This window comes from Amblyomma maculatum, chromosome 8, assembly GCF_055883805.1.
Source record: "Amblyomma maculatum isolate TAMU_Amacu chromosome 8, ASM5588380v1, whole genome shotgun sequence".
NCBI classification, from domain to species: Eukaryota; Metazoa; Arthropoda; class Arachnida; order Ixodida; family Ixodidae; genus Amblyomma; species Amblyomma maculatum.
The window spans coordinates 51,942,221-51,953,514 of record NC_139351.1 but is presented as its reverse complement, the minus strand read 5'-3'; the positions used below and the strand labels follow the sequence as shown (position 1 = coordinate 51,953,514).

Sequence of the window (11,294 nt, the reverse complement as noted above, 5' to 3'; positions counted from 1 at the left end):
CGATTATGTCTTTTATTGCGGGCACGAATCCAGGAGAGGGAATGGGGTCGTTCTCATAGTAAACAGAAGAATGGGCAAAGCAGTGCTAGGGTACCACCCCAGAAACGATAGAAAGATTTCACTTGGGATCCAAGGTCACCCTTTCAGCATAACAGTTATCCAAATCTATGCACCAACCACTCCTGCTGAAGAAGCTGACGTTGGGAGATTTTATGCTGACCTGCAATGCCTTTTAGACCGCACTCTATCATCAGACGTCCTTTTTCTCATAGGAGTCTGGAATGCTTAGGTGGGCAGTCAAGAAATATACGGAATTGCAGGCAAGTTCGGTCTTGGTGAGTCAAATGAAGCTGGGCAGAGGCTAGTAGAGTTTTTCAAGAAAACAGCCTGGCCATAGCGAATCCTCATTTTCAACAGCGCAAGAGGCGGCTGTACACATGGACTTCACCGGGCGGTCTGTACAGGAATCAGATTGATTATATCCTTTGCCGGCAGAGGAGGAGAATCGCTGTAAAAGCAGTAAAGACAAGGCCTGGGGTCGATTGTGGCACCGATCATCAGCGTCTTGTTGCCAAATTTAAGCTTCGATTGACGAAAATGCAGAAAACTAGAAGGCCTTTCAGGCATGATCTGGATCAAATTTCATCAGAATATGCTGTGGAAGGGAGGAATCGATTCCAAGAATTAGACAGAGAAGAGCGAGAGCCTGAAGAGTTGTGGGCTGATGTTCATGATATAACACAAGAAGCTGCTACTAAGGTAGTTCCAAAGAAAACGAAATGCAAGAAAGCAAACTGGTTGCCTGAAGAGGCTTTTCAAAAAGCTGAGGAAAGGAGGATGGCAAAAGGTATGGTTGAAAGAGAAAGATGCAAGGTTCTCAATTCGGATTTTCAGAGAATAGCAAGGAGGGATAAGAATGTCTTCATGAACATACAGTGCCAAGCAGTTGAGGACAACAGGCAATTGAGGAACACAAGAGCTCTGTATAAGACAATCGAAGATATCAAAAGAAGCTTCCATGCTAAGCTGGGCGTGATAAAGGACAAAAGAGGCAGAGACCTCACTGAAGCGTCAGAGATAAAGAAGAGGTGGCGAGAATACACATAGCTGTACAAGAAGGACCCGGATGTACAAACCTAACGTAAGACGGTTGTGATCACTGAAGTCGAGCCGGGCATCCTGAAGAGTGAAGCTGAATGCGCCTTAGCCAGCCTTGCTAAGAACAAAGCTAGCGAAATTGATGGCATTCGAGCTGAGTGCGCTTCAAAAACTTAACGATGGCGCTGTTATGTTCTGTTTAATATATGTCAGCAAATCTGGCCAACCCTGCAGTGGCCACAGGATTGGAGGAGATCAGTTTACATCCCCGTTTTAAAGAGAGACAGTACCAACGATTGTTCCATCTACCACACGATCGCGCTTCTTTCGCCTACTAGCAAGGTGATGTAGAAAATCCTCCAAGGTAGGCTGCGGCAGTATGTGGATCGGGAGCTTCCGGACGTGCAAGGTGAATTTCGCAGGGGAAGAGGAACTAGAGACCAGATTGCCAACCGTTGCTGGATCATGCAAAAAGCAAGAGAATTACAGAAGCCTATCTACTTGTGCTTTATTGATTATGCGAAAGCGTTTGACTGCGTAGATCACAACAGATTGTGCTAAGCTCTCCAAGAGATGGGAGTTCCAATTCGCCTCATCTGTCTCCTCAGAAACCTGTATGAAGGGCAAGAGGCCACAGCCAGAACTAAGCATGGTCTTACCGATTGAGAAAAGGAGAGAGAAGGCTGCATACATTCGCCCTGCCTACTTAATTTATATGCTGAGTGCATCATGCGGAAGGTCGGTCTGGATGAGTCTTCAGCTGGAGTGAAAATTGCTTGAAAACGTATCAACAACCATAGATATGCGGATGATACCACTTTAATGGCAGAAAGTGAAGTGGAACTCGAGAGACGTCTGATGCGCGTACAAGAAGCGAGTGAGAAGTTTGGCCTTAAACTGAACTATAAAATTCTAATATTATGGCGTCTTGCCCTATCAAGCCCTGGAGCATCAAGGGACAAGAAGTGGAAGCCGTGCAAATTTTCTCTTGGATCCAAGATTACCACGGAAGGTGACTGCAGCCAGGAAATTAGGAGATCCCTGCTTTTGGGAAAGACAGCCATGGCTAGCATTGACCTCCTAGTCAAGAGCAGAGACATCAGTCTGCGAACCAAGATCCGTATAACTCGTGCTATAGTGTTTCCAGTTGTGGTGTATGGATGCGAGAGTGGGACTGTGAAAAAGGCTGATCGCCGAAGAATTTACGCGTTTTTATTGTGGTGCTGGCTGACAGTTCCTTGGACTGCCAGAAGATAAAATCAGCCGATTTTGTCGACCATAATCCCTGACTGCTCATGGGAGGGTAAAATTCTAAATTTAAAACTCAGCTACTTTGGTCATCTGATGAGAATAGAGGAGTAGCTGGAGAACGCTTTGATGTTGGGATAGGTTGAAGGTTAGCGGAGAAGGGGGAGGCAGCGAACGCGATGGTTATATGGAATCCTCGAGGCGCTGCAGATGAAGTTATGTGATGTTAGAAAGATAGTTACAGACCGTAAAGCGGCGTGGCGCGGTATGGTCCATAGGGTAACGCAGAGTCGGACACGACTGAACGACTGAACTGAACTGAACTGAACTGAAACACTACGCAACAGAAGTACAAGGCACTAAATCGAAAGACCTTTATATTTACTGCCGTATCTTCGAAAAAAGCGGATAGTAGGGGTGTCAACAAATATACACTGATGTGCTACTTCAACACGATCTATACCTGAATACCATAATGGCAGGGTTTGATTCCCAATCTGACCCAAGTATATTTGTCCTTCCGTAAATTTTGAATGAAAAAAAAAAATAAAGAAAAATTCAACGCCATGTTAAAACAAATATATTATAATAGTCTTGGAAAGTGACTACTGCTTTAACTTCACATTCTATATGGGAACACAAAACGTACTTAAAGTTGGAAAGGTTTGAAAACGTGTAGAAAATAAGAGATGGTATTCCCTTATCTCCGCTTTGAAATGAGTGGTTTCATATATTTCACTTGGTAATTTAAATTGCGTCTTCAAAGTTACGTAAATTACTTTTACAGGTCGCACATAGGCTTTAAATTATTTGTACAGAATAGAAAAATTTATAATCTCGCCTAACTGTTTTCTATATGATAAAACCAGTACAAGACCAAAACACGCATTTGCAGAACTGGTTTAGAGAACAAATCGACAGACCTGTGCGGTATAGATTTTAAACAAGACTGGCTGTCATCGTATGTAACTAATACTGCCTTATTGCAAAAACCAGTGCCACTGGGTGCCAGCGCCCCAGCGCCATACCTGATTATGGTCCCAGTATGACGCTGGAAACTGGACGCACTGGCACGCGGCATACTGGGACGCTCCGCACTGGCGGCACTGTTTGCCGGAAGAAAAAAAAGGCGTGGAATAAAAAGTAAAAAGTAACGAAACAAGTTAGGCACATAAAAAAAAAACAAAAAAGTAAAAAAAATAGTGCCCCAAGCGCCCTTCGAACTAAATCTCAAGGCACAAAGCAATCACTAGCTATGCACGCTTAACCACTCGGCCACGCCGAGATTTTTTTTTTCTTTATTACATGGAAAACCTTCCGTAAAAAGGAACAACTCCACTTACTTAAACATGTCCATGTATAAAGTTACCGGGCTGCTTAATACGAGCCCGTCATATCCCCAGCCCGACAATGCACAATCATCAGAACATCAAAAGTCTGGGAGACATACACATGCGTCTAGATACGGCATCCAGTTTGGAGGTTCTTCACGTGCAGCATATACACTTCTCACCAAAGCACACTGCTCCCGAAACACGGATTTGGACGATCTTGGTGGCTCTGCATGCCTGTCGATCATGCTGCTTTTCCAAAGGCTGAACAGTCCCATCAAAACAAATAGATCGTAAGGCACGGCAAAGTTTTTGTCAGGAGGCAAAAATCTAATTGTATAAGGCGTAATTTCAATGTCCTTTTTATGAGTTCTTTGTAGTATGTCCCAAAAGAACATAGCATCACGGCACAGAATAAAGCAATGATCACTTGTCTCAGGCACGTTACAGAGACGACAATTTACCTACCACGGCACAAATATCTCCTTATTGTGAAGAAATGTCTTGACAGGGAACGTCGCTGTGTGTAATTTGAAAAAGAATGTTTTTGCAGCTGCCTAAATACACCTTTGCCTAACACGCTTAAGAACAATGGTGTCCAAAAACCCCAGATAAGGTTGCCGATACAACGGTGTAGGGAACAAAGTTTCAGTGAGAGCCTGGTCATCTGCTTTCTCGAAAGGCTATACAGGTAATCTATAGAGAAACGCACAGTGAGAAAATTGAAGTGTCAGCACCTCCTTAAGGAATCCCCATAAACGCCCCTCACGAGCCTGCCCAGTTGGTGCGAATAAGTAAGGCAAATGTGGACTAAGACGCCTAATGGGCACAGTTACAAGAAACGGATGGTTTGCCGATTTTAAAAAGAAAAAACGGGAAACAAGTTGATGCACAAACAAGTGAACAAGGCCCACTCCACCAGACTCTAAGGGAAGAAACAAGTTGTCACGCCGCATGGGCTCCCATTGAGAGCGCCACGCAAATGTTGCAAATATTCTGTGTATAACTTGTACTTTCCTCCTCGCACAATGCAGGACTTGAAGGACATACGCAAGCTTTGCAAACAAAAATATGTTATAGACCTGTGCTCTAGCAAACACTGAGAGTTCCCTACCCATCCAAGCCTGCGTTTGTCGCCGCATAGGTACGATTTGTGAATCCCAGTAGGCTGCGCTGTTACGAACTTGGTGCAGCGGAACCCCTAAGTACTGAAGAGGACTACAGTCCCAACATATGCCTACAGACTGGCGTGGTCTAGTGCCCCAGTGTCCCAACCAAAAACCTTTGGATTTATCTAAATTACGGGCCGCGCCTGATACATCGCAGAACTGTTCAGTCAAGTGTAAAGCCTCAAGTACACTCTTTTTGTCAGAACAAGAGGGCGATATCGTCCGCGTAAGCTAAAATCTTAACTTCACATTGAGCCAGAGATAAACACGGATGGCTGCACTGTTAATTATACTGAGACAGAGGGGTTCCAGATATAAGCCAAACAACAGTGGAGACAGTGGACATCCTTGACGAACAGATGATTCCAGTGGTATTGGTTTCGTTACCTCCTGATTAACATTTAGTCTTGTATACGAGTTCATATAGCACAGCCTTATGCCTTTGAGCAAAACGTCACCAATGTTTGCATTCTCCAAGACCGCGAACAAGAAATTGTGCCGGAACTTTATCAAACGCCTTCGCCAGGTCAATTTGAATCAGAGCTACTTGGCCTGTCTCATCTGATACTCTCTCGATTACTGAACGTGCAATATGGATGTGTGTTTGAATACTGCGGCCTCTGATACCACGTACCTGATGCGAACCTATCAAGTCCATGATAACCAGCTGCAAACGAGAACAAAGGACCTTGGCAAAAATTTTGTAATCAACATTACAGACGGAAATTGGACGATATCCTTCAACAGTTTTCAACCGATTAGTATCTTTGCTTTTGGGAATTAATATTGTGTGGCCTGAATAGAAAGTGGGAGGCAGGAAACCCACATCATAAGATGCTTGGAATACTTCCATCAAAACAGGCGTTACGCAAGGCGAAAATGTTTTATAAAATTCGCTAGTAATACCATCTGGGCCAGGAGATTTCTGGTTCTGAAGGTCTGAAATGGCTGATTTCGACAGCACACTTCTCATCGTCTAGTCGAGGAAAGTTCTCAAGCAAGGAATTGTAATCGAAACCCTGTTTTGGATCTTTGCAACTGCCGAACAGCTTTCGATAATAATCATAGAAAGCAGCAAGAATGCTAGCAGCATCACTATATGTGCAATCACCATACTGAATTTCCAATATTTCCTTCGTAAGAGCATTCTCTCTTTCATCACTGAGGGCCCGACGTGAAGGTTGCTCGTCAAGAAACCTTCGAATCCTAGATCTTATTAGGGCCCCCTTGTATCTTTCCATCGCAAATTGTTGACGCTCTGCCTTTACGTTATTAATTTCTTCAACATAGGCGCCCGGGCTAACCCTCTCTAGCTCATGTAGCTCAGTTAGAGTGCACCCAAGCTCACCAAGGTGGTGTCTCTTTAGGAACGCGATTCTTGCAGAGGCTTCAATTGCCAAGGTTTTAGTTTCCTGTTTAAACAAGTCCCATTTTTGAAAAACTGATAGATCATGGCGTGACCATATGTCTTTCAAACAAGTAGGTACAGCACGCTAAGAGATTTCATCTGAGAGCAGACAGTTATTCATCTTCCACAGCTCCCACCGAACGGGAAGTATCTGCCGACTGTACCTTCCTACCTCAAGAGACACCATACAATGGTCACTGAAGAAGATGGGCCGCACCCAGTAAGCAAACACATTTGCTAACTTGTCTGCAGAAATATAAATTCTGTCAAGGCGGGCATTAGAGAAGAACTGAAAATGAGTGAAATGAATACGGTCGCCTTTTTCCTGCCCCATATCCACAAGGTTATATTCACAAGCCAAATCGTTAAGTAATGCAGCACTAGGGTCATATCTCTTACATAATGCTGATCGGTCGTCATTCCTACAAACACAATTAAAATCTCCCAACAATATAATTATGCAATCTGAGCACAAATGATTAACTAATGAAAGAAAAAAATGCCTTCTGTCTCGCGGTTTTACAGGGGCGTAAACACAAATAATTCGCCACTGCACACCTGAGATTGTGAGGTCACAGCATATAAGTCGCCCCTCGTCGTCTATGCAATAAGACTTGGCTGTCATCTCTAGCGGTTTGCCCAGGAATAGCATACACCCTCCGGACAAGCCTCTAGCGTGGCTAACAATAACGTTATATTCCGGCAAAAACGGCTCAAGAGCAGCTTCCGTCTCTTCATCGGAGGACAACTTTGTTTTCTGAATTGCTGCTACAGACACACTCCATTTCTTTAACAGATGTCTTAACTGCTGCTGTCTCCGACAATTACTCATACCCCTGACGTTAAGGGTAGCGACTTGATATGCTACGACGCTAGCCATTTTTGGTACTACTCCTTTTAAACATCATCCCCTGGAATGGGGTGGCCCGCCTGCAAATTGGCGGCCTTTCGGGCAGACATCGCCCTCAAACTTAAAGTCACCCTTCCTGTGGCCTCTACACAGTGTGCCTTCTGGCCAGCACCATCGATACACACCTCATCATCTGCGGGACGCTTCAAAGGCACTGTGTTGTCCATGTCCTCTGAGACACTCAAGGCTTCGGCCCACGAACCTGATTGGAGCACTTTGCTCGCTGCCACACTGACAGCCGACAGAGAACCGGACGCACCAGAGATCGGCGCCACAGACGGCTCACTGTTACCCTCCAACGACGAAGGATAATCAATGACGAAGGAAAATAGGCGAGCATCCACTGGCAGTATCTTCTCTATTGGCTCCACAGGAGGCATATCTAGACGTCCTTCAATGACAGGTGGTTCTTGGGCAGCAAGTTCAGCACTCTGAGTGGCACTCACAGGCGGGCCCGGGTCCGGCGGTTTTGGCTCTGGAGATGCTGGTTCTTGATGGCCAGTCACTGCAGATTCTTCTGTGTTGATGTGAGGTGCAGAAGGCTTCTGGTCCCCATCAATTTGATATAATCTTGGTAAGCCATCAATTTGAGGTTCACGACTTAACTCACCAGTTACATCAACAACCTCTGACACATCCATAATATGTTCGGACGCGTCATCTTCTCGTGACCACTGGCCCTGACGCAGTCTATCGGCATAACTTAATACACAGTTCTGCACAGTATGGCCAAAGCGCTGGCACTGGGTGCATCGAGGCGTGCGGCACTGACGCCGTACATGTCCTACCCGGCTGCATCGAAGACTCAGTGGAGGTCTCCCTGGGATACGAACAAATGCCTGCACCTCATAAACATTAAGAGTGTGAGGAATTGTACTTGCTGACACTCCGTCCTTGAGCATGAGGGAGATTTCACGGTTCGCCGTTTCCATCTGCTCCATCCCTGGGCAACGCCATTTTTCACGCTCCAAAGATTAAATCGTTCCATAAGGCTCGAAAGCTTCCACAATCCTCCGGTGCTCCATATAGCGAGGTAGCCAAAGGAGCTTAACCTTGACATTCTTTGTATCCGGGTCAAACACCATGCACAAAAGTCATTTCACAGGGAACTCTGCTTTGTTGATTAGCTTCTGCTTTGAAGAACTACTCTCGCAGGTAAACATCGACACGTGGCTCATTTGGTATTGACCAATGCACAAAATTTCCCGGAGGTCCAAAATCTGTGAAAGTGCGTATCGAAAGTCAGGTGCTCGGTACGGGCGACCCTTAAGGTCGGCATGCAGGAAAACGGTATTAAGGACAATATTACCGGTGGGCAGGCGTGGAAGGACAACATTGTACGTCTCGGTAGTATCCTGAGGAGTCGAAAGAACTCGGCCAACAGCCGATGCGCTGTTTCCAGCAGGCAACGTTTTCAGACTCAGCCGCCCAGGCAACGAGTACGGCAAGATTTAATTGCGCTGTTTTTCATTTTTACGATATTTACGCTATACACAAATTAGTCAACGTATTTATTTTCCAGAGTCTTCTCCCGTTTCAACACAGACTGAAGGACATGGTTTGCTACTTGAACTAAAACAGCAGAAGGATCCGGCTCACTCGTCATTCTGGTGTGGCCTGACATGCAGTAAGAATGGCGTAGTTCTCATATGCAGGCAACAATAGCGCGCAGGAAGATGCTAATTAGGCGGAAGCCTTTAATGCCTGATTGTTAAGGTCATCTGCCATGAGCAGAAACCGTCACAGATTTCCGGCCTCCTGATTGGTCTCCTCCGTGTCATGACGTCACCATCGCTAGGCGTAGGTGTGCGCCTCCTGACTGTCGCGGGTGTTGGAGAGGTGCGGCGCTGCGTGGGATGACTCATTGCTATGCTTGAGGTGGCCTCCCGATTGGTCGCTGTGTGGACTGACATCTATGTCGCGAGTCGCGTGGGGCGGCCGTCTGCTTGGGTGTGGTGTGGCGGCGGCGGCGGCAGTTTGCTTTGCGGTGTTTTGTGGGAAGGAATGCGGACTTCAAGAGCTGAGCGTATACATCACATGCATCATGGTGGCGAGGTGCGTCCGACACTACAGAGTCCCGGGATGCGACAGGCCACCGCCAGAGATGTACTCAGAAGGAATCGAAACGACAGACACGGACGTAACGACGGGGCAGGCCTTCGACATACAAACATCCACATAACAGTGTACGAATTGTGTGCTTTCGTGGCGTTTCCGACACAAAAAATTGCCAGTGCCCATGGCGTCAGGCTTATAACATTTCACACTTTAGCCTTAACAAAGGGTCTTCAGTAGTTTTTTTTTTTTACTTTTTTCAGTTTTAATTTGTAACCAGCTAATTATCATGAAATATTATTGTATTAATAATAGTTATTATTAACCAAAATTACCATTTATCATTTTACATACCCTACTCACGCATTCATTAGAAATTGGTTTACATGAAAGGAAAGACGCAGTATCGTTTAATGAAATCTGCAAACCCCTGAATAAAAACTTGTTAGCGTTTAAGCATGGCTTCAAACTAGAGATGGAGCGAAAGTTTTGAATGTTACAAGGATAACCTCAGTAACATCGCATTTTCAACCCACGGTCTATTCATAATTTTTCAAGTAATTGATTCACAGAAAAGAGAAGGCGCGTATATGTTCACTTTTTTCCATGGTTTATTGCCTCCGATCATAAGAGGAACTTTATTAAGGAGGAAGAGTATGTTCAAATAAATGAAGCAAGGTTTGCTAGGTGCTATAATTGCCGTTTCAAGACAGCGAAAGGCGAGAATTAAGCTTAACGGCGCGTGTTCGGTGCGCACGCAGAGCACGGGCTGTGTTTCGAGAAACCATCCACACTGGTCATTTTGTTGGGGTGCTCCACTGCGACCGCGCATGTTCCCTACCCTGGCGACTCCGGCCTATGAGATGACCGACCCCAGCAGCGCAATTCCGTTTCCTCAACGGTAGGGTCCAGCAACTTCTTTCTCCTCACTTCTTTCTCCTCACTTACCCCGCCGGGGTGGCGCAGTGGTTACGGCGCTTGACTACTGTTCCCAAAAACGCGGGATCGAATCCCGGCCTCGGCGGCAGCTTTACGCTATGGGCGAAAAGCAAGGCGCCAGTGTTTTGTGCGATGCCAGTGCACGTGAGATTCCCAGGTGGTCAAAATTGCTCCGTAGCACTCCACTACGGCTCCCCTTTCTCTCTTTCCACTTTCACTCCCACCTTCCTTCCTTCCCTTACGGTGCGGTTCAGGTGTCCACAGAGCCAGTGTGTCAGATATCGCACCTTTCCCTTCCTGTGAAACAAGTTAAAAAAATGAAGACATTAAGCAAAAAATGAAATTGGCCGCTTCCAACCCTTACTGTCAATAACCCCATTTGTATAAAAGCATTTGCGACTCTATTTAGGACGCTGTTAACAAGTCTAGAAGCTGCCTTAGATATTGGCGGTACATGCCTGGGTGATGGTGGCGTTTATATTTCACAGGCGAGAAGTTCTAGATTTTCCTGAGAACTAGGGCTGCTGTTGAGAGATTCCTGAAGGATCCTGTCGTAGATTTTAAGGGAACTGCGGTGACTTTTGAGTATCGGGGCACGCGCGCGAAGCTGGTGCGCGTCCTTGGCTACTCATCGGAGCACCATGACGTCGAGTTGGCAAGTGCACTGCAGCCTTATGGAAAAGTTGTCAGCGTTGCTCGCGAGACCGTCCCCGGTTTCCCCGTTTATCACCACGGCGATTCGACGGATCAAGATAGAGATGAAGTCTGAGATTCCGAACTTCCTGGATGTGATTGATACAACCATCCAGTGCGAGTATGGAGGAGTCAAGAGGGTATGTCACAAGTGCAGATACGAAGGCCACATGGGCGCGAGTTGCAACACGCCACAGTGTGAGCGTTGCGGCGCGTATAGGCATGAAGTGTGTGATGCCGTGTGCCCTAAGTGTGGAGAGGACCACGCTGTAAAGGCATGTAAGAAGAGGACATTTGCGTCTGTGTTAGGGAATGAAGACGTGAATGAACAGCCCGCACCAGCACTCGTGCTGGCAACTCCTGACAACCCAAAAGATACCGAGACGCAGAGTAATGCGCCTACAAACGTCATTACTGAGGAAGATAGCAAGGAGGCGACGGCT

General features: G+C 46.1%; 1 protein-coding gene across 1 annotated transcript in view; it reads left to right on the top strand.

Moving 5' to 3' along the window:
- The first annotated feature begins 9,944 nt into the window (after positions 1–9,944).
- Positions 9,945–11,294, top strand: part of LOC146181152 (uncharacterized) — a 43,538-nt gene continuing 42,188 nt past the window's right edge. Inside the window, exon 1 of the mRNA XM_084577855.1 lies at positions 9,945–10,120. Within this exon, the coding sequence (XP_084433981.1) occupies positions 10,050–10,120 (71 nt within the window). The 5' untranslated portion in view covers positions 9,945–10,049. The remainder of the gene's footprint in view (positions 10,121–11,294) is intronic.